The 24,413-nt window shown below is 39.6% G+C and overlaps 3 protein-coding genes across 9 annotated transcripts in view; 1 reads left to right on the forward strand and 2 right to left on the reverse strand.

The window, feature by feature from the left end:
- Positions 1-10,492, forward strand: part of LOC139465005 (polypeptide N-acetylgalactosaminyltransferase 5-like) — a 359,393-nt gene extending 348,901 nt beyond the window's left edge. For all 7 annotated transcript variants that reach the window (XM_071246666.1, XM_071246665.1, XM_071246668.1 and 4 more), the window contains 5 exons: positions 42-227; positions 1,215-1,343; positions 1,876-1,980; positions 3,219-3,347; positions 3,935-10,492. In XM_071246666.1, the coding sequence (XP_071102767.1) occupies positions 42-227; positions 1,215-1,343; positions 1,876-1,980; positions 3,219-3,347; positions 3,935-4,087 (702 nt within the window). In that variant the 3' untranslated portion in view covers positions 4,088-10,492. The remainder of the gene's footprint in view (positions 1-41; positions 228-1,214; positions 1,344-1,875; positions 1,981-3,218; positions 3,348-3,934) is intronic.
- Positions 10,493-12,906: 2,414 nt separating this feature from the next.
- On the reverse strand, positions 12,907-14,672 carry LOC139464725 (serine-rich 25 kDa antigen protein-like). The gene is made up of 2 exons (XM_071246239.1): positions 14,666-14,672; positions 12,907-13,580 (listed from the first exon to the last, which is right to left on the reverse strand). Exons 1-2 carry the CDS (start codon positions 14,670-14,672, stop codon positions 12,907-12,909), a joined length of 681 nt encoding a protein of 226 aa, XP_071102340.1.
- The window catches only part of LOC139465006 (uncharacterized), a 35,115-nt gene continuing 24,911 nt past the window's right edge, over positions 14,210-24,413 (reverse strand). The window contains exon 6 of the mRNA XM_071246673.1: positions 14,210-23,543. Within this exon, the coding sequence (XP_071102774.1) occupies positions 23,302-23,543 (242 nt within the window). The 3' untranslated portion in view covers positions 14,210-23,301. The remainder of the gene's footprint in view (positions 23,544-24,413) is intronic.

Here is a 24,413-nt window from a genome sequence, read left to right on the forward strand (position 1 = left end):
TAAAGTGTCTACTTGCTAATTTTCAACTGCTGGTGTTCCAGATCTGGATGTGTGGCGGTTCTCTGGAGATCATACCATGCTCTCACGTCGGACATATATTCCGGAAACGGAGTCCGTACAAATGGAAGACGGGTGTCAACGTCGTGAAGAAGAACTCTGTCAGATTGGCAGAAGTGTGGATGGATGAATATAAAAATTATTATTATGAAAGATTTAATTTTGATTTGGTGAGTAAAAAATGTTCAAATGTTTATAATTTATTGACGTTAATGGGGACATTGCTTTTGTGTTTATTGTTATACATTATGTCATTGATTCCGAAACCCATGAAGATCCGGGGTAGAATGGGTCTGCAGAAACCCATGCTTGCCCTAAACTATGGACCTGTGAAGATCCGGGGTATAATAGGTCTTCTGCAACCCATGCTTGCCGTGAAAGGCGACTATGCTTGTCGTAAGAGGCGACTAACGGGATCGGGTGGTCAGGCTCGGTGCCTTGGTTGATGCATGTCAATTGCGTGGATAGATGCTCATGACATCAGTCACTGGATTGTCTGGTCCAGACTCGATTATTTACAAACTACCGTCATATAGCTGAAATATTGCTGAGTGCGGCATTAAACAACAAACAAACAACAAACATTGATTCCGAGAGAATAGATCCCCAGTTCGATATGTGCTTATAAGAAACAACTCTGAATTCACCATAACATGTGCACAGGGAATTTCAAAAATTTGACAAAGGGGTGATTGCAACCATACACAGTTAAGTTTGTTGTCAGAGATCGAGTAGTAAAAACAAACTTATTTCAAATGTCCATGAAACTTAACATGCTTATTGGGGCATGGTGCTAATACAACAAATAATAATAGCAGTTAGGAATAGATGATTGCAGTGTGTGACTTGGCTGATTGGATGTCAGTGGGCGAGTACGGCATGGAATGATGCTCATGATGTCAATCACTGGTTTGTCTGGTCCAGGCTTATTATGTGCAGCCTGCTCTGATATCGCTGGAACATTGCTGACAGCGGCATAAAATAACATTCAACTGCTCTGGTATAAATATAAGTATGACCATGCTGAATATAAATTTGAAAGTTGTGTTTGAACAAATTTGCAGTGATTGTATATTAATTTTATGAATATTGGAACTGCAGATATCTTGATCTATAATTATGTATCGGGATCTACATCATCCTCCTCCACGTTTCAGGGAGATTTTGGTGATGTCACAGAAAGGAGAGCTTTAAGGAAAAGACTGAACTGTAAAAGTTTTGATTGGTTCGTGAAAAATATCTACCCGGATCTATTTGTTCCGGGTGAAGCTGTGGCTTCAGGGGAGGTAAGTCTGTCAGCCGTCACAGGCCGTATGTTATCCATGTTGTTCCGAATCTATACAGAGTAATGTGCACATCGGTTTTTGTGCTACCTGTATTTTTACAATATGCACACTCCACAACTCCATAACTCCATAAATAAATAATCATGTGAAGATTCTGGGTAGAATAGGTCTAAGGCGACTATGCTTGTCGTAAGAGGCGACTAACGGGATCGGGTGGTCAGGCTCGCTGACTTGGTTGATGCATGTCATCGATCCCAATTGCCTGGATCAATGCTCATGATATTAATCACTGGATTGTCTGGTCCAGACTCGATTATTTACAGACCGCCGTCATATAGCTGGAATATTGCTGAGTGCGGCGTTAAACAACAAAACAACCATAAATGAAAAAACAATTGAAGTCAATTCTGAAACGTTTGCAACGACTGCCTCAAATGCTTCCCTCAAGTTTCCAATACTTGGTAAGACCTACACAATATGCAGTATTTGTTGTGCTGTTTGTCTGATTGCTGACATGTGTGTGTATGTTCAGGTGAGGAGTAAGGCCAAGCCGATGTGTATTGACAGCCCCGTGGACCACCACAACTACCACAAGGCCGTCAACATGTGGCCCTGTCACAACCAGGGTGGCAACCAGGTCAGTACATTGCCATGAACCATTGAACAAACCCCTTCCTTGAATAATTACTTGTCTTGAGTAATTACCTGCTTTGAATAATTACTGTTCTTGAGTAATTACCTGCTTTGAATAATTACCTACCTTGAAGAACTACCTGTCTTAGTAATTACCTGCTTTGAATAATTACCCACCTTGAATAAGTACCTTTCTTAGTAATTATCTGCTTTGAATAATTACCTACCTTGAATAATTACCTGTCTTAGTAATTATCTGCTTTGAATAATTACCTGTCTTAGTAATTACCTGCTTTGAATAATTACCTACCTTGAGTAATTACTTGTCTTGTGTAATTACCTACTTTGAATAATTACCTACCTTAGTAATTATCTGCTTTGAATAATTACCGACCTTGAATAATTACCTGTCTTAAGTAATTACCTGCTTTGAATAATTACCTACCTTGAATAATTACCTGTCTTGGGTAATTAGCTTCCTTGAGTAATTAACTGCTTTCAATTAACCTGTACCTAGAATAATGTAAATAATAATAATAAATCCTTGCCATGAATTAACCCCTACCTTGAGTGAACTTTTGCCATGAGTAGATGATTGCAAAGAAGTAACCCTTACTTTAAGTTAATCCCAACTTTGTTTAAACCTCTATATTGAATAAACCCCTGTCTTGAATAAACCCCTAACTTGAATGAACCCCAACGGGCACAATGACAGAGGTAAACACCTCAAACATTTGATGGAAAATCAATTAATTTAAAAGAGAGATATATCATGATGCAAACGCCTCACTGATAAAATTAAACCCTGGCCTCGAATAGACAGTGGCTCTAAAAGCTTCTGAAACAGACCCCACATACTTATTCAAGGATTACCGTATTCGACGTAATAAACGCCCCGCTCTAATAAGCGCCCACGGCGATATTTGCTAATGAACAATCCCAATTAGCATCCCTTCCGATTGATCAATGTACACAAGACTTATTTATTTGTGTATAATACGCACTCGTGTGTTATATGCACCCTTAATTATGGGCAATTAAATTCTGGAAAAATATATGTCGTATATAAACAGTTCTTTTACCACCAAAATAATATTCTATTAAGAGCCCCTTATTTCTAATTTTGAGTGTTGCCTGGGCACTTATTACGTCGAATATGGTAACAGTAATTGAAATCAAGTCAGCCGAAGGGTCAGCAGGTATTCTGAAGCAGTCAATGATATGAGATAATGTGTGTTCCAGTACTGGATGATGAGTAAGGGAGGCGAGGTCCGACGTGACGACGGCTGCTTGGACTACTCCGGCGGCGATGACGTCATCATCTACCCGTGCCACGGCCAGAAGGGCAACCAGGAGTGGCAGTATAAAGAGGTGAGCACATTGTACATGGTAGAGTCAGTCAGTCAGTCAGTCAGTCAGTCAACCAGTCAGTCAACCAGTCAGTCAGTCAGTCAGTCAGTCAGTCAGTCAGTCAGTAGATCGGTGGCTTGGTGAGTGAGTAAGTGAGTGAGGTTTTACCACATGATATAGCTGATATATTGTATACTGGTAAGGCTGAAGCAGAGACATTGTCAGCATGAAATCTGATTTCAGAATAAACTTGATTTTAGCAGAAGCCAAGAGATGTCTCCTCAAACATAATCAACTTCCATAACCTTGGAAATGCCACTATTCATTGTCTTATGTTCAGAGATGATATGTGTGTCATTCCTTCAAATGCTTCTGTTAGAATAGGTCTTCAGCAACCCATGCTTGTCGTAAGCGGCGACTAAGGGATCAGGTGGTCAGGCTTGCTGACTTGGTTGATGCATGTCATCTTATCCAAATTGGGGTTGTCTGGATTGTCTGGTCCGAACTTGATTATTTACAGATGGCTGTCAGATAGCTATGATAATGTTGAGTGCAGCTTTAAACAACAAACAAAACAACATCCTTCAAATGCTTTGATTATTTTACAGGACAATACAATTCTACACGTGAACACACAGAAATGTGCCGAGGTGTCGATAGACGGCAAGAAGCTACAGATGCGGCCATGTTCTGGCATTGACAGACAACTCTGGCAGTGGAAAAGAAAAGCACCAACAGGAATTATACGTGACAAACCCTAGTTCACCATCTGAAGTCATGTATCCTCGGTCACTATGCAATTAATTTATCTTATCTCGCCTGTGATTGGTCAGAACTTTCAAGCTGACTTCCTCACCTCATCGCTGAACAGGAGCAGATAACTCTGCCTAATGTGCATTTCCGAACATCATGAAGAATAGTCCGAATGTTTAACAGTATGGATACCCATTTATAACCTAACATGGATATATATGTATATCGGTGACTGGTCGGTATAAATTGTGTGATTGGATGACGACCTGTGGCCAATGAGAGGACTTGGAAGAGGACAAAATGTTTGTAAAACATTTGTATAAAAATATTAAGACAAATACTAATGGAACTGTCTATTGTATGGAATCTGGAAATCCTGACAAAGAGTAGCTACGCATGGGCAAAGTTTGATACGATGAGTGTTTACACATTGACCTTCATGTATGGTACGTGACCTTAAAGTGTAATGACTTTGAAGGCATATCCAAGAATTGTTGGTGCAACTTTCAAGCATTTGACCTTGACCTTACAATCTTCATGGCCTTGTAGGTCATGACCTAGTTGTTGGTGTGACCTTGATCTTTGACCTCGTTCACGATGGGCTTCTAGAAAGTGATTCACTGATCTCCTTTTCAGACTTGACATGCCACTGCTGAATCTTTCATCACGAGAAGATGATTGTTACATTATTGATTCTGTCATGGAGATCACACTGACTTAAGGAAGTGGCTGAATTTCTCAAATAGCCTTTGTTTTACTAACACATTGGTATGACACTGCATTCCATGTTGTTTGAGATCCGCGTGAACATATTCTTGGTTTATAATCAAGATAAGTCATTCACAATTCTACATAGCCAGACTTCGTATGTATTGACTGTTTGCTTAGGGGTATCCAATGATATTTTTTTCATCATAACCACATTCCAGTCAGCTGAAAAAAGGAATGCTTCATATGTACATGTAAAAATATGTATAAAAAATAATTTTGAGGGAGGGGGAAATTCTATCCTATCCTATCCTATTTCAGTGGGAAAAGTAAGCGGTGACACATAACAATACTTCAGTCCATGGTTGGGGCTACTGCTCCTCAGCTACAGACCAAGAACATGGATTTCTTATCATCAAATGTTATATTTGATGGCACATGTCCTTGTTTGAGCATCTGCTACCTATTTTTCTATGTACATTATCATAAATATGTGGGATAAAAGTATTTTACGGTTTTTCTAGATTCGATTTTCAAATACTTCCCTTTTTCATGTTTGAATGCTTCAGCAACTTGGGGAGTTTTTGTCATGTGAAAATGTTTTATATATGACTTGTTCTTTTAAGGTGAAGGATAAGTGTATCTGATTTAGATATTGTTCTGTGCATTGAGGAACATCCATTGCAGTATGTGAAGTCATTAAGTTACGACATTTTCAAAATCATGCTTACAGGGTGATATTTTGCATATTGATGACTGTCAATATGGTTTTGAACATGCTGACAAGATATTATTTTTTTTATCATTTTTTTATCATATTTTTTTCAATAAGTGCATCATGTCTCACTAACCATTGCCCTCTGTGGGGTTTCGGGGTTAGAATTGGTCCCAACCGATGCCAGTCATATGAGGATCGGGTGATCTGCTTTTGCTGCAATGAAATAATGTCGAAAGTATAGGATTTCAGGCTAGAATTTTGCACATGAGGGTAGAATGAAGGAACCATTGCTATATTTCTGATTCTGGTTTGGACTTAATTGTTGACATGAAGTTGGTTCTGACTTCTGTGTATGCTGTGATAGTGCTCCCTTAAACACACTCATAAACAGGATAGAGCTCTGAGCTCATCCCTAACCCATCACTACACCCATCCGCGCCCACCCACGCCCAACCACATCCACACCTAATAATAAACAGAAAAAAGAGTACATCTGCAGGGGGTCATTGTTATGGGAAACAAAAAAAAAGAAAAACATGTAATCGCAGTTGTGAAAACAGGCAACTTCTGCAAAACGATATGGCCGCACTAGACACAGTGGGAAGAGTTACCTCCCTTTGCTACCAGCGTGTATGCAACCATGACCCAGATCACAGTAGGCCTTGCTCCAACATGAAGACACATCGCGATATAACTGAATTATTGGTCATTCAATAAGATAATGGACTGGTCATATTACTTCATGACCATGCTGTTGCTTAGATTAACTTGAAAATATCACAAGTATTTCTATTCTAAAATGCCATTCCATGACGTCAAGTCGTGTATTTAGTTAAAAGCTCTAACTAAGCTTATTATGCATGCCATGCTTGGCATTTGTCTCACCTATTTTAAAAACTGACTGGTCCTTGGGTTGACCATTTGATATATTGGTGGACTTGGTTTTTTTAAAAAAAAACTGTAATCTGTTCTCAAAATGTGAGAAAAAAATTGTCCTCTGGTCCAATATTGCTCAGTGATTGAGCCCCAAATGAGGATACTCATCTATCATTCAGGACAGGCGGACCGGTATTGAATTGTGTAGTAGAGCTTGTAGATAGAAGAGACAAGCTATTATTTACATTCACTCTCAAAATCATATTCCATGTTTATAAATTGTCATCTTAATACGAGAAAAAAAACTGGATAAGTAAGATACACTAAGATATACACCTTATGACAGTATGCTTGACATTTAGTGTGTGTCGTTCGTTTTGGTGATATATATGCTCAATTGGGCACAGCGGCTGCTTTATCTAACCCCAAATGAGCATAAATATCAAAATTTTGGAGTAAAATGCACTCAAGTGCACTTACATACGACATAACATAAATCGGCCAAAGTGGAATTATTTATTATTTGTGCATATCATATATATGTTGTAAATAGTATGTTATCATTCCCGCAATGGCTATATGGCGGCCTGGATTTCCCTATCAACTTACATTCCACGGGATAAAATTTGCTGGGAAATATGGACCCCTGGGACCAAATTGTTTTGTTGAATAAGGTTTATTCTGTTACTGGATCGTCGCTGTGTGCGGGTGTTGTTTTGTTTAGGCGATGTGTATGTTATTTATTGTACAATATTAGTGATAACTTAATGACCCAGCTCTGCTTTATGCAACATGTTTTCTGACATAACAGCGACTTGGAGATTTACACACACATTCATTGCCCCAAACTTTGGCACAAGAGCTTTTCAATCATATTGACTGGTCCAGAAATTATGTATTTATTGACTTTTTAAGGTACAATATATATTACTACAGGTGCTCTATTTACGTAAAACTTGTATATATGTAATTACACCTGGAAAACAGTAAGCGCTGCTTTTTATATATTTCCATATTAAATAATCACTTTATTTAATTGTATCCTGTATTGATATTCTGACGAAAATATTTGTTTTGGTTTACTAATTGACTCATATTGAAGCACAGAAATGGAAATTAAATATCCCACCTGATATTTTTGAAAAATATTAATGGATAACTTATAAATAATTTATTGTTGCCTGACCAATGGGATACTCGGGACAATACTACTACTAGGTGTTATAGCCAGATTGTCCTCTCATATTCTGTCGGCAGTATATTAATTGTCCAGTCATTTACTACACAGACTGTTTAATTAACCTTCAAAGGTGAGGGGGCACGGGTGGCCCAGTCGTCTAAGGTGCCGTAATTCGATGTGCAGAGTTGCATCCCTTGGGCACGCCAGAAACCTGATAGTGTGTTAGAATCCTGGTTCGCCCAGATTATGTTTCTAGGTTTGTCAGCACCATACCCGTGCTCGTGGGTTTCACAGAAGTGGTAAACGTCTGAGACCTGCATCACTTCAGGCTTTCCTCCCACATTAAGCTGACACGCCGTGATATAATTGGAATACTGTTAAAAGTGGCGTTAAACCCAACTCAAACACTCAGAGATGTACAACTTTAAGTAGAATCCAGGTTACAAGAAGTCCCCTGCAACCTATAATGTTCATAAGAGGCGTCCAAAGGTCATTCACTTGGTTGATTGTGTGTCATCGTACTGACAATGTGGATCGTTGTTCATAATATCAATCACTGGATTTTCTAGTCAAGGCTTGAAAATTTACAGGCAGTCATCACAATACTGCTGTGTGTTGCGTTAAAAAAACCAAAAATGATTATTTCGTATGTCAGTACGCAAAAATGCTTCGTTCTTTATTCTTCATGAATGTGTAATGTTGGGTAAATTATATTATTTCAGTATTTTCACTTGTAATGGAACATTCACCAGATTCAGTCCTTTCTCATCCTGACTACAAACATCATCAAATCTACTTAGCAGGACTAAGGGTAAAATAATAATTTACATGCCTGTATAACATACTGTAAAGTAAATGCATAAGGCTAAAAAATAATAGTCTTGGTTCTCAGGCACCGCCCGCATCATAAACTCCACCGCACGTTTTGTTTTTATTTCCATTTTTTAATTTATTTTATTCCATAAATATTCCAATTCCAACGGTAGTCAGATACAGTATTCAAGTTCTTTACTCATCAAGGAATACATTTATGTAGGGAGGTCCTTTCTCAGGTTGATTGTACACAATTGTTTATATGGTTACATAAGTGCTTATTTGGTTACATACTAGTTTGAACAACCCCCCCCCAAAGAAAACAAAACAAAAAAAACACCCAAAAAAACAAAACAAAAGTGACTGCCCACCCGCACTATATTTTCGAAGACCATTGTCTGAGAACCAATTCTAGTATATTTTTAAGCCTAAAGTGTAACCTCGTTAATTGGGATTGTACCGTGACAAATAACGTTGCCGTTATGTATTCTTTTAATCATTTCCTACACGAAATCAGAAGGCTTGTCAGTTGCAGGGTTCTTACTTTTGACATTTCACAGATTATTGACTTGGAGTGGTTTATTTTTGTATTGATGGAGCATAGGTGGTGACAGAATTTCCTGCATCCCTTTGTCGCGGGTTCGAATCCCAAATTTGTACTGATTACACGTTAGATGCTTGGTTTGTCAGCACCAAATCCCTGCTCGTAGCTGTCACCAGGGTGCCAAGTGTCCAAGGCAAGACCCACATCAAGCTGACACACCATGACATTACTGAAATATTGTCCAAAACGTGTGAAACCAAACGTGCTTATTTTGATTAATGTTTTTGATTCTTCTAAAAACTTGTAGTTCATCGCTAAGTACTTCTACAAGGGCACTGTCTCATTTACCAACGATTTGCTACATTTTTACGATTTAAAAAACATATATGCATTTTAAAAAATACTTTTTGGGCATTTAGCAATGGCCATCTTGCAATGGCCTAATTTGAATTTTCTGACATTTTGTACTGGATATACCCTTATTTTGATTTTTATCTTTCACAAAATGTCAATGATGAACTGTTCATCATGAATAAATGAAACTGTCAAGTTGTTATGCTCATGATTGCTACAGAGAGTACTATGTATTGCCTATAGACAAGGGTACCCTTCCAGCAATGCTCTAAGTGTGTACAAGGAAACAGCATTCAATCTGTCATTTTAGGAAAGGTTTTTATGTAATCTTTGTAGATATTTTCTTCACTTTAGGATTAATTTATTGTAATAAATTACAAACACAGATTGTAACACTACATCAGGTCATTAATATATATGGGGGCACGGGTGGCCCAGTCGTCTAAGGCGCCGCGATTCGCTGTGCAGAGTTGCGTCCCTCGGGCACGCCAGAAACCTATGATTGTGGGTTCGAATCCCGGTTCGCCCCGATTATGTTTCTAGGTTTGTCAGCACCATACCAGTGCTCGTGGGTTTCACCGAAGTTGTAAACGTCTGAGACCTGCATCACTTCGGGCTTTCCTCCCACATTAAGCTGACACGCCGCGATATAACTGGAATACTGTTAAAAGCGGCGTTAAACCCAACTCACTCACTCACTCATTAATATATATTTATCATATATGGATAATGTGGTGATGCGATAAGCCAATCTGCTTATCTTTATCACGATCCGTATATATGCAAATGAGGTACCCGAGCAGGAACTTCTTTAAGCTCCTTACATCGATGCAATTTGCTTGCTCAAAGTTAAATAGGGGTTTTCCTGTGTGGAGCGATTCTGTTGAAAAGACTAGACCAAATCATCAGGCACTTTTTGACAAATGTGCTGGCTCACAAACATTTTATTCTTAGGTCTTTTCTAAAGTTTGAAGGAAAATATGTCATAAATTTGATTATATTTAGTTGACATTAGATTGAGAAAGTGATTATAACCTCATGCGTTTTATTAACCGAATGTGTTTCCATATTGTAAATATAATATATTTGGAATAACAAAATATGTTGTAAGTTTGCCAATGGTTCGGCTGATATAGTTGTTATTCCAAACATGATATAGAAACGCACTTAGCTAGTGATCTCTATTAGGGGGCACAGGTGGCCCAGTCGTCTAAGGCGCTGTGATTTACTGTGCAGAGTTGGGTCCCTTGGGCCTATGATTGTGGGTTTGAATCCCGGTTCGCCCCAATTATGTTTCTAGGTTTGTCAGCACCATACCCGTGCACCTGGGTTTCACCGAAGTGGTAAACGTCTGAAACCTGCATCACTTCGAGCTTTCCTCCCACATTAAGCTGACACGCCGCGATATGACTGGAATAATGTTAAAAGCAGCGTTAAACCCAACTCACTCACTCACTAATCTCTATTACTGACACTACAACTTACACTATTTTATGTCCGATAATGAAATACGGAAAGAGCTGTCACTAGCTATGTGATAAAAGGTATACCTTAGTTTATTTTGAAATCCTGGAGATAGTTCAAATGTTTATCAAAAGCTTGTCATGTGCATATTTATTTAAGATATATTTTTGTATGAAATTATTGTAACTTGTAGGAAGAGACTTCTCATTTAATATCAAGAGCATTTTCAAGGGTCAGAATTTGAGTAATTTTTGTAAAAATCGTGGATATGTCAATCATGGGTGATTTTCTTCGTGTATATAGGTACATTAGGCATGGCACCATTAAATGTTTAACTGTTTAACATTCATTTCAGTGTCTTGATGAACTTAGCATTGATTTACTGTTGCATGTAAGAAAATATGATTGACGTTATTTATATCTTAGAAATCATTTGCACTGAAAAAATGCTTTAAGGCAAATGTGAGCGATATATGCTGAAATGTTTGTAAATATGTACAGTGATTCGAATGAGTGATAAATGATTGGTTCGATTTGAAATAAGCATGTTGGATGATGTAGTTCTGACACCATGAGTTGTCTCCCTTTAGTCTTTGTTTCCAGATAATGGTAGCAGCTGTACTGGGCAATCTTCCTACCAAAGTTGAAAAAAAACAATTTGAAAATGACGAAGCACATTGTGGCAATTGAATTATTTCATTATTTACTTTGGCCTATGACAAACAAAAACAATTCAGCGAAACTCATTACTGAATATGCACCTGAAAAAAAGTTAAGCATCACCCATTCTTAATTTTCACATCTCAATGTCCTTGTATCTTTTTGGACATTAGACAACCTCCGTGGTGTGGAGTATGGAACATCTGCCTGGAGACAGTCAGGGGTTCGAACCCCGGCCACGTCATACCAAAAGACGTTAATAGATGGTACTTGTTGTTACCCTGCCTGGTGCTCGGCTTTGAGAGGTTGAAACAAGGATCTTTTGGTTCAGAGTCGGTATACATTGTCCTAGTGTGGTATATACCACTCTCTCTCACACACACACACACACCTGCAATAATCTTGGAACATGTCAAAGCCCACTTTTGAAAATATATCCATGTGACATTGATGTATGTGCTGATATGTAGAAGTTTCTTAAAATGGTCACAATATGTACTTAAAGGAAGTTAAAGAACACCCCAATTTTTTTTTTTTATGACTTTAGTTAATTCATGGTAGAATATTTACATCGATCACATGATGCTGATGAAGCAAGTAAATGTGTCGTCTGCTATGGAACAGTTACAATACACATTAGATAATTAGACACATTTCTATATTTCGGTAATAGTACACTGTGTAAACAAACATGTTTTCTAAGAAAAATTAACAGTTTATGTTTTTAAAAAATATGCTACTTTATGGTGCGTAACCTTATTTCAGGTGTATATAATGAAAACATTCCATGCCAATGACTTGAGTAAATCTGGACAATTCTGTTCAGTGAAAATGTCCGGATTAATGGGATTTCACTGGATGTATGTAGTCATGGCGTCCCTGGCGGTCATTGCAGTGTCCTCTGAACCAGCTGATGTAGTTTTGAAATGGTGCCAGTATATTTGAGAAAGCCAGTGTGTGTTTGAGGCCATTGTGCTCCATGTGAAGAACTGAAGAGAGACAATTCAGAGAGTATTTTGTATCATAGTATTATCAACTTGGAATCACAAATCACTGTTGAGGGATATATTCAACAGGGAAAAAAATCAAGTGCCTTTAAAATAAATGTGATTTTGATACATTGAATGTTGTGTTGTCTGTGTTGATGGGGACAAGGGCATCTGGGATAAACACTATACTGTGGGATGTAGCTTCACAACCTGGTGTTGAACGGGTCCCCGGGTCATCGTGCTTGTGTCCCTGTGAGGATGCTGGCTCGGAATGGGTCCCCGGGTCATCGTGCTTGTCTCCCTGTGAGGATGCTGGCTCAGAATGGGTCCACGGGTCATCCTGCTCGTCTCCCTGTAAGGATGCTGGCTCAGAATGGATCCCCGGGTCATCGTGCTTGTCTCCCTGTGAGGATGCTGGCTCAGAATGGATCCCCGGGTCATTGTGCTTGTCTCCCTGTAAGGATGCTGGCTCAGAATGGATCCCCGGGTCATCGTGCTTGCCTCCCTGTGAGGATGCTGGCTCAGAATGGGTTCCGGGTCATTGTGCTCGTCTCCCTGTGAGGATGCTGGCTCAGAATGGGTTCCGGGTCATCGTGCTTGTCTCCCTGTGAGGATGCTGGCTCAGAATGGGTCCCCGGATCATCGTGCTTGTCTCCCTGTGAGGATGCTGGCTCAGAATGGGTCCCTGGGGCGTCGTGCTTGTCTTCCTGTGAGGATGCTGGCTCAGAATGGGTCCCCGGATCATCGTGCTTGTCTCCCTGTGAGGATGCTGGCTCAGAATGGGTCCCTGGGGCGTCGTGCTTGTCTTCCTGTGAGGATGCTGGCTCAGAATGGGTCCCTGGGGCGTCGTGCTCGTCTCCCTGTGAGGATGCTGGCTCAGAATGGGTCCCCGGGTCATCGTGCTTGTCTCCCTGTGAGGATGCTGGCTCAGAATGGGTCCCTGGGGTGTCGTGCTTGTCTCCCTGTGAGGATGCTGGCTCAGAATGGGTCCCTGGGGCGTCGTGCTCGTCTCCCTGTGAGGATGCTGGCTCAGAATGGGTCCCCGGGTCATCGTGCTTGTCCCCCTGTGAGGATGCTGGCTCAGAATGGGTCCCTGGGGCGTTGAGCTCGTCTCCCTGTGAGGATGCTGGCTCAGAATGGGTCCCCGGGTCATCGTGCTTGTCCCCCTGTGAGGATGCTGGCTCAGAATGGGTCCCTGGGGCGTCGTGCTTGTCTCACTGTGAGGATGCTGGCTCAGAATGGGTCCCCGGGTCATCGTGCTCGTCTCCCTGTGAGGATGCTGGCTCAGAATGGGTCCCAAGTCATTGTGCTTGTCTCCCTGTGAGGATGCTGGCTCAGAATGGGTCCCCATGACCTCATGCTCGTCTCCTTGTGAGGATGCTGGCTCAGAATAGGTCCCGAGTCATCGTGCTCGTCTCCCTGTGAGGATGCTGGCTCAGAATGGGTCCCGAGTCATCGTGCTCGTCTCCCTGTGAGGATGCTGGCTCAGAATAGGTCCCGAGTCATCGTGCTCGTCTCCCTGTGAGGATGCTGGCTCAGAATGGGTCCCGAGTCATCGTGCTCGTCTCCCTGTGAGGATGCTGGCTCAGAATGGGTCCCCATGACCTCATGCTCGTCTCCTTGTGGGGATGCTGGTGCAGGACCTCACAGTTGTCATAAATGTTGACAGAAATTGTGGTTGATGCAGACTTGGTTGAGCATGTGTTGTACCCTGAGGATAGTTGCTCAACTATTTTATGCCCAGCACGTTTACTTCCTGCTAAATGACTTGGGCGGTTTGGGTGCTTAATAACATAAATATAACAATGTGTATAAAAAGTCTCTTTAATAAAAGTCAGCATACAGTGTTTTTTTCAAGGCTAGGCAGACATGGTGAATTGAATTGAATAGATCCACTAAGGCCAAAAACAACTATGTATGTTTCTTACTTCAGACCATCCAAAAAAAAAAGGGAAAGCAGGCCAGGTATTTTTTTTAAATATTTCAACTTTTTCTTCTTTGAAAATTGGAATATAGTATTTGACGTAATAAGCGCCCAGGGCATTCTCAAAATTAGAAATAGGGGCTCTTATTAGAATATTATTTTGGTGATTTGAAAGATCGTAAATTTCATGGTTTATGCTGACAGCCTGAAATGTTTATATACGACAGATATATTTTTCCAGAAATTAATTGCCCATAATTAAGGATGCATATAACACACGTGTGTGTATTATACACGAATAAATAAGTTTTGTGTACATTGATAAATCGGAAGGGGTGCTAATTGGGATTGTTCACTGGCCATTATATTAGCAAATATCACCGTGGGCCCTTATTAGAGGGGGGCGCTTATTATGTCGAATACGGTATGTCAGTAAATGCCTGTTTTCAAATGAAGAGAATGACTGGTTTGTTTGTAATGAAGCTAAAAAAAATAAAGCTTGTGGAATAAAATATGGACATTACGAGGATGGGAATGAAAGCTGTGGTGCAGCTTGGGAAAAAAAAAGGAAAAAGGTTTAGGGTTGGGACCTCCATATTAGAGAGGGTCGTGGAAAACAGAAACACACAGTTTATTTTTGGCCTAACATTTAAAAATATTTAATTGTTAATCTTTAAGGATTACAAACATAAGAAAAAAACATGACTACTTTTCTGTAACAATGTCTGTCAATATTGCCATATGAACAATAATGAGAAAACAGAAACAGGATTAAAACCAGGTGCTTTACAGACCAAGCTCTGTAACCGTAGTAACAAACTGTCTAAACTGCAGAAGAAACAGAAATCAGTAACAGGACGTTACAGACATACAACATCAAAATTGACAATGAAAATGAACAAGAAGAAAATAACTGCAGAAAGACGGGGGGGGTCACAAAATCAACAGATACGGCAGTTGAAAGACAACAAGGAGCACAACCACCTCTTCTCCCATGGACGAGGGAATAGCACGCAAGTTCAGTCAAAAATGTGGTTTTGCAAATGGTCCACACTTCTGGGGCTTAATCAAAACAACTGGGACATCCATTCATTAAACAGTATGCACATGCTTGAAAAGACCTTGAATTTTGAGGTCCGTCTTGAAAAGTCAGGATCAAGACATGCCTGAATTTTCCTAGGCAAACTGATACTTAATTAAACTACCTAAAAATTATACATACCGATATCTTTTCAAAGTAAGAAAAAAAACTTTAAAACAATTTCAAGAAAACAATTTGTATCCCTAGAGTTATCTCCCTTCCAGGGATCATCTGCTCACCTTAGCGTTGACTTTCACAAATTGAATGGAAAAGCCAAAACATTTTATATGCAAATGGCCATTGAGCTTTTGGGAGAGTGCCTTGAAAAGGCCTTGAATATTGCGACTGGAATTTACAAAATGATACTTGCCCTTGGTTTGCAGTTTAGGTATAGTGCAGTATATGACTTAATATCAATTATCAGTAGAAATGCAAGCACAAGAAACAAAAACTGAAAAACTCTTTGTGTTTGGGTGTTTGTGAAGCTATTGACCATGAACTGTTCATGTGACTAAAGACGCTACAACATACCATGTTTGTTTGTTGTATAATGCCGCACTCAGCAATATTCCAGCTATATGACGGCGGTCTGTAAATAATCAAGTCTGGACCTGACAATCCACGGTTTGGCATCATGAGCATCGATCTACGCAATTGGGATACAATGACACGCGTCAACCAAGTCAGCGAGCCTGACCACCTGATCCAGTTAGTCGCCTCTTGCGACAAGCCCAGTCACCTTTTACAGCAAGCATGGGTTCCTGAAGACCTATTCTACCCTGGATTTTCTGTGGCACAACTCGGCACTGCAAACTTGCCACGCCTTAACGCTAATGGCCACTAATATCGCGCGGGTCACACAAGAAATGGGCTTCAAAAATTGTGCCCAAGTGGGAATCAAACCCGGGTCTTCAGTGTGAAGAGCAAATGCTTCAACCACTAGGTTACCCCACAGTAACCAATAAAGAGGTTGTTATCTATGAATCATTTCATATTTGGTAATAATCATAAATGGTGGCAATAAGCATTTTTGGGTACAAAATTCAGGGCAGAAAGATGAAATGTACACATGTACAAGAAGACAAAATTCATTATTTGTTATTCTTAAGGTGTTTACATGTACCAATATATGTAGGTTTGGGAGGTATGAACATTATAAACATTCCATCTCTTTTAGGTACTTGATCTTACAAGAGAATTGGTAAAAATAGATTGGAAATACATTCTTAATAGCACAATGGACCATAATTTGTCCTTGGCCAGGTAGGAAAGACATCGTCAAAGAACCTAATCAAAATTTGTGGTGATACAGGTGAAAATGTTTAAAGGCTTTACTTTGGACACATTTGCAGCTATGGACATATCTGGTTTGAAAAAAACATTTTTCTAAAAATAATTTGCAAATTAATATTGAGTGAGAGTATGGTTTTAAGCCGCTTTTAGCAATATTCCAGCAATATCACGGCGGGGGACACCAATATAGGCTTCACACATTGAAATTAATATTGTGAAAATGTAAAAAAAAGCACATACACTTTTGTGCATAGAAAATCCTATCAAAAAATGGACTGCAAATTGAAAATATATAGCATTTAGGAATTAAGATTCGCGTACTATAGCGAAATCTTATCTGAATAGCTGTGGAAAAAGTGTACAAAACCTTTAGAAAGGAGTATCTATATGCAGGTATATGAAGCTGGCTATAGGATCACATCGTAGTTAAAGGTAACCATGGTAACTTATAACTACACTGGTAACCAGGCAACAGATTTCCTTGTCATTAATCTGATTGGCCAATTGGCCAAGCATTATCTATCCTTTAATTGCCAAGCAATGGCTAAGTGTTATGTAGTACAAAGACCTTAAATATGCAATACACTCACACAGTGTTGTCTATACCAATACCACTCAACGTTTGATAGAGATACTTTTTTAAAGTGGGGTTAGCGTACAGTTTTTTGGAAAGGGGAGTGGGTTGGGGATGTAAAGATTTTGGAAAGGAGTGGAGTATGAGTGAGAGAGTGAGTTGGGTTTAACACCGCTGTTAACATTATTCCAGTTATATCGCGGCGTGTCAGCTTAATGTGGGAGGAAAGCCCGAAGTGATGCAGGTCTTAAACGTTTACCACTTCGGTGAAACCCACGAGCATGGGTATGGTACTGACAAACCTAAAAACATAATTGGGGCGAACCGGGATTCGAAACCAGAATCATAGGTTTCTGGTGTGCCCAAGGAACGCAACTCTACACAGCGAATTGCGGCACCTTAGACTGGGCCACAATGCCCCCTGGTGTGGAGTGAGGCATAAACCTTTGTGGAAAGTGGAGGGTAGCGCTTTCAGAAAATTGGGGATGCACCGATTAGAGGGGGAGGCGTGTATTGTGTTGATAAAAAAATAATTACTCCATGGTTATTTCTGTTGAAAAAAATTAAAAAATATGTTATTCATTTTTCAATCAACATGATTTGTATACTCCAAATCTGGGTTCTGGATCTGTGTATTAAAGACATATAACAATAGTTCAATATATTCAATAGTATTTTATCACTATCTGGTCACCTTGCGTTTAAAGCTACTTTATTTTGTGACTTCATTTGCTAATTACACTATTAAAAAATATTGCACATAAAAAAATAAAATCACAACCATTACAACAAATATAGAAGGTATATATCGGGTTATAACATATCTAGGAGATCTATATGGGATCTATATCCAACTACAGTTACTAAATACATACACAGAAAAACATTTCTAATTAGAAAATTCAAGACTCTTCTGTTTAACAAGTAGTACAAACAGGATGGCAAGCTCTAAGAGAAACCGACTTTTGTCGCAACAGCTAGGTACAACTCAAAACAAACAAACTCGAAAGATATTTATCCCAACATGAAACTAACACTGAAAGTCTTTAAGGCCACAATGAAATAATTATTCGATTTTTATCCAAATTTTTCCAAAATGGTGGGAGGCATGTATTGTAATATTTAAACTCTTCAAGACATTGGTGAAAACTAAATGATGGTTGGGCATACATATGAAGAAAATAAAATGACAACACGGGAGACGAATCTCCATGGTCAGCTCTGTTCAAACCTTATGAAAAAACGATTTTCTAAAATATTTTCTATTTGCCGAGAGCCTGAAATAATTTTTATTCCAAACAAGCCAGATAGGCCGGTAGTTAGCTTGTCTTGAAAGATACAGACTCACATTTGTAAGTTATATAATACATGCTGGAGAAGATAAACAAATTATCAATTTCCTGATTTACTCGATGGTGTTTCCTGTGATATCGCTCTTTCTCTTCTTTCGACTTTTCCTTTGCTGTATTTATGTTAAAGTTGTTAGCAGTTCTCAAAAATTAAAAAAAAAAATAGTCTACCAACAACATGCTTAAAAAAACCTGCCATATCGCCACTTTGGTAGAGGGAATTCATCGATTGTAACTCTACAATCCGAGATGAACCAATGCTTGCTTTAAACATCTGCATATTCAGAAGCTGATAACCAGCCCAATGTTAACACATCATGGAATGAAATTCAGATATGATTTGCAGTAAAGCAAATAATATGTTTAATATGGTAAATCTACACTGACTGTTAAAATAAATACAATAATAGGTGCTGACATTTTCCACCCCTACCCGCCAGGCAGTTAAATATCAAGAATAAATATCACCTAGCACCACCAATGCTGCCCACAAGGGGATAGCGACAGACAGTTATTTCAGACAAGGAGTGAGTGAGTTGGGTTTAACGCCGCTTTTCAACAATATTCCAGTTATATCGCGGCATGTCAGCTTAATGTGGGAGGGAAGCCCGAAGTGATGCAGGTCTCAGACATTTACCACTTCGGTGAAACCCACGAGCAAGGGACGCAACTCTGCACAGCGAATCGCGGCACCTTAGATGACCGAGCCATCCATGCCCCCATTTCAGACAAGGAAGGTTCTTGGAAACAATAAAAGTATTTGAGGCGGAGGCAACAGGTATCAAAATCTAATAATTACTTCATAATGGCCTGAGATGAAATGGTTTTAGAAAATATTTCCTGACAAAAACAGGAATCATGCAAATGTAAACACAAACAATCTCGTAAGTTGGGGTGGTATTGTTACAATTGAGATATGTCAAGTAAGTGAGATCAGTCAGCTGGCTAATATTAATAATCATGATTATTTTCATAATTATTGTTAATCTTTATTTATTTTCTACACAGAGGTAGAACACTGAAGTGTGTTGTCAACTTTAATCAATTTGATTATATGTATTGACTTCCAATAAATTATAAATAGCATAAGCAAGAGTGATTGAGTTTGCTAATTGGTTTCGTAACGCCGCTTTGAACAGTATTCCAGTTGCATCGCGGCATGTCAACTTAATGTGGGAGGAAAGCCCAAAGTGATGCAGGTCTCAGATTTTTACAACTTTGGAGAAACCAACGAGCATAGGAATGGTGCTGACAAACCCAGAAACAAAATCAGGGAGAACCGGGAATCAAACCCACGATTACAGATTTCGAGTGTGCACAAGGCACGCAACTCACAGTGAGTGAGTGAGTGAGCAAGGTTTTAAGCTGCTTTAAGCAATATTCCAGCAATATCACGACGGGGAACACCAGAAATGGACTTCACACATTGTACCCATGTCGGGAATCGAACCCGGGTCTTCGGCGTTACGAGCAAACGTTTTAACCACTAGGCTACCCGACCGCCCCTCACATGTTGATGAAGTTCGAGTAATAAGAAAGAATAATAATTCTGAGCTGTGTATGGTTAGGGAAAAGTAAAGTTCAAATATTGACTATCAACACACAGGATAATATCATCAGCAATGACAATAACTGTCAATTTATATTGTTAATAGTTTCCAATATGACATTAATGATGGGCCTGACCTCATATACTTGTAATTATCATGCTTAAACCTCTGGATATATGCAATGTACTTATCTGACGAAATAAATACAATCTCATTAAAATTCTCGCTACCGCTTAACAAAGATCTGAGGACATCCCATTATGGGTCACGTCAGAACGACCTTTTGTGAATTTTGACTGACCATTGAAATGGCTGACAAGAAATCGACATTAGCCAATCAGAAGGTGGCTTTCTCGAGCTTTACGACAGTAGTTTCAAACTGGCAACTACGCTTCAGACATATTGACGTATTCTCGATTAAAAAAATATTAAAACTGATAAGAAGAATATTCTAGAATGGCTTATAGATGGCCTAGATTGTATTGATATCATCATAAAACCCGTAACTGTCGTTTGGAATACCCCGTGTTAAATATTATGTGGTTGCATGATTAGAAAACACATTCCGACTGTCACTTTCATGATCTGGTAAGCGACGCTCTGAAAGGTCATTCTGACGTGACCCTTAATGGGATGTCCTTAGATCTTTGTTTAGCGATAGCGAGAACTAAGATCTGATTTTAATGAGATTGTAATAAATATGACATGATTCTATTAGAATAACAACTGTAGTTTACAGATTGTGTCAGGCAGTAAGTCAAAGACTCACGGCAACTTACTGATGTAAGTCAAAATAGCAAACACAACAAATTTTGGGAAAGGCCTTTTAACAAATTAATTAAGCAAGGCAGAGCTGCATTATCAATGATTCAGGAGTACTTAAGGTGTAAATCTGTCATGTGTACTGAGTGTTAGAAATTGGCACTAGTCCCATCGTCCTTGCCAAACTGCCCAACAGTTAAGGTATCATAAGGACTGGTAGAAATTTGCCATAAGGGTTTTGCTATATGTTATCATTAAAAGGACTAGTGGGCTAAAACTGTTAGTTTGTAACGCTGTGTACATATTTACTAGTTACACCATGTCAAAATCAACACAGATGACAGTATGAAAGAGGAGTTGTAGTACATGGATAAAGTTCATGATAAATACATATTACACATATACAATCACAGAAAATGGATTTCGGGTTTTAAGCAAATGTTGACCAGCAAATGTTGACCAGCAAATGTTGACCGGCAAATATTTGGGACTGTTTCCATTCTTACAGTCAAATTATGCATACCAAACAAAAATCAATGATCCCATAGAAGAATGCACTCCTAAACTGGATATGATATTCAAACACATGCACAAACATGGCATTCACTGGAGGGAAAGCAAGTTTAGCAAAGGGCAGATAACTCTAATCTCAATTATCTCCCTTTAGTTGAATCACAAACAAGCTCTTTTCCATCGCTGCCATAACTGTGAGTATGGACCTTTACAAGACTCTTGAATATTTGTGAATGTCAGTGAGATGTGGAATACTAACTTAATATTCCAGATGAACTGACGTTTGTTTTACAAGAATGGTTTGAGAATGTGGACAAAAAGGAAAAGCACCTAACTCCTCTTACTTTTTCACCAGAAAACATGCAGAATGGTTCCCTGATTGCCAAATGAATATGATGTTTCATTTTAACTAACAAAGCAGGGGGAATATTCTCATGTCGACAAAACTTTCAGTCAGTTGTGAATTTAACTCCATGCATGCTTGTAGGCTGCCTCTCACTGTGAGGATATAGTATAGAGGGCTCCACGAACAAATAACACTGTGAGAAGTTGTGAGTGCTAGCAGCGAAGTATAGAGAGATCTGGGAACAAATAACACTGTGAAGAGTTGTGACTGGTGGCAGCGAAGTATAGAGAGCTCCGAGAACAAATACCACTGTGAGGAGTTGTGACAGGTAGTAGCATTAATATATAGTTAGCTCCGAGGACAAATACCACTGTGAGGAGTTGTGACTGGTAGTAGCATTAATATATAGTCAGCTCTGGGAACAAATAACGCTGTGAGGAGTTGTGAATGGTGGCAGCATTAGTATATAGAGAGCTCCGAGGACAAATACCACTGTGAGGAGTTGTGACAGGTAGTAGCATTAATATATAGTCAGCTCTGGGAACAAATAACGCTGTGAGGAGTTGTGAATGGTGGCAGCATTAGTATATAGAGAGCTCCGAGAACAAATACCACTGTGAGGAGTTGTGACAGGTAGTAGCATTAATATATAGTCAGCTCTGGGAACAAATAACGCTGTGAGGAGTTGTGACTGGTAGTAGCATTAATCTATAGTCAGCTCTGGGAACAAATAACGCTGTGAGGAGTTGTGAATGGTAGAAGCATTAATATATAGTCAGCTCTGGGAACAAATACCACTGTGAGGAGTTGTGACTGGTAGTAGCATTGATATATAGTGAGCTCTCGTAACAAATAACGCTATGAGGAGTTGTGGCTGCTGGCAGCAACAGTATAGAGAGCTCTGGGAACAAGATATCACAGTGAGGAGCTTGTATGGATATACAGCTGATAAAGAAAGATATTGAACAAAAGTTATTTTATAAAGCACTGACCTTTTGCAATTATTCTATTTTGCATATTTTATCGTCAAAACGTAAGTCTGCATTCGTTGGCAAAAAACAAGACACTTTCCAGACAGTTTTGGCATTTGTCATTATTTTTGCAATCTCGTAAAGCATTTGAAGAAAAGTATCGCCCTGAGATTGGCTTTTTTCTTGTGTGACCAATAACCATGCACTGCAGGTCAGGCGACAGGTCAAAGCAGACGTGACCCACGGTATGTGTACTACCTGTGACATTCCATGGACTTGAAACACCCCACAGAAACCCCCCTCCTCACCATGACATCCCTAGGACATCAGTGCACCATTAGGACAATATCAGACATTGATCATCTAGCAAGCAAAAATAGCTTTAAGGTAAATAGTATTTCCTTCATTCAGATCTTCTTTCCAAACTGAAGATTTTGGCAATATATCATCACTGGAAATATCACATCAACAAATATGCATCCACATTATGAATCTTATCTACCGAAAGTTAATCACAGGAGCAGCCGACAGAAGAAATAGGCAATGGTAAAACTCAATTAGCTGTACTGTCATTGGCTGAAGGCTGGCTTGAACACTGATTGGTTGAGGAGTTTTCACAGGTTGGCTGTGTTTGGTATGTGTCCTGATTGGTTGGAGCAGCACTGGCTTCAGCCAATGATGGGGCTGGATTGTTGGCTGGTGCAGCCACTTCACAGTATGGAGGAGGTTTCGGCATGTTGTTAGTGCCAGCTGCAAGATCCTGAGCATTTAAGGCCATCGGTGGTGAGGGACTACCTGTGTGGAGAACAAGGGAGGTTTTTTTAAATAATCAAAATTTTTCTGTTGTTTCTCAGTGAGTGAGTGTGTGAGTTATATTGCGGCCTGTCAGCTTTAATTTGATTAAATGTATTGACTTCTAATAAACTATAAATAGCATAAGCAAGAGTGATTGAGTTTGCTAATTGGTTTCGTAACACCGCTTTGAACTGTATTCCAGTTATATCACGGTGTGTCAGCTTAATGTAGGAGGAAAGCCCGAAGTGATGCAGGTATCAGGCGTTTACCACTTCGGTGAAACCCATGAGCACGGGTATGGTGCTGACAAACCTAGAAACATAATCGGAGCGAACCGGGATTCGAACCCACAACCATAGGTTTCTGGCATGCCCAAGGGACGCAACTCTGCACAGCGAATCACGGCTCCTTAGACGACTGGGCCACCCGTGCCCCCTGGGATACCATGAGATGTATCTACCAAGTCAGTGAGCCTGGACACCTGATCCCGTTAGTCGCCTCTTACAGCAAGCAAGGGTAGCTGAATTTTCTCAAACATACTCTTAACTGGCTAAGAAAATTCTTAGCTAAAAGTTACACTTAGGAGTGTAGTTATAATAGCTCTGAAGGTAACTTTTAGCTATGAGAAAAGTGTACTCAGTACTAGCCTACTGAGATACCATGCCACAGTTTAACATGGATAGCCCATTCGGATATGGTATGTAGAATCCAAGCTGACCCCAAACACCAGGTTGGGTGACAACAAGTACCATCTTTTAACATCATACATACTTTAACATCCTTTGGCATGATGTGGCCAGGTAATCGAACCACCATCCTTCCACTCCCTGGGCAGATTCCCGAACCACTAGACCATGGAGGCGGTCTTAA

The sequence above is a fragment of the Haliotis cracherodii genome, unplaced genomic scaffold (genome assembly GCF_022045235.1).
Source record: "Haliotis cracherodii isolate W230 unplaced genomic scaffold, xgHalCrac1.p SCAF_17, whole genome shotgun sequence".
Taxonomy (NCBI): domain Eukaryota; kingdom Metazoa; phylum Mollusca; class Gastropoda; order Lepetellida; family Haliotidae; genus Haliotis; species Haliotis cracherodii.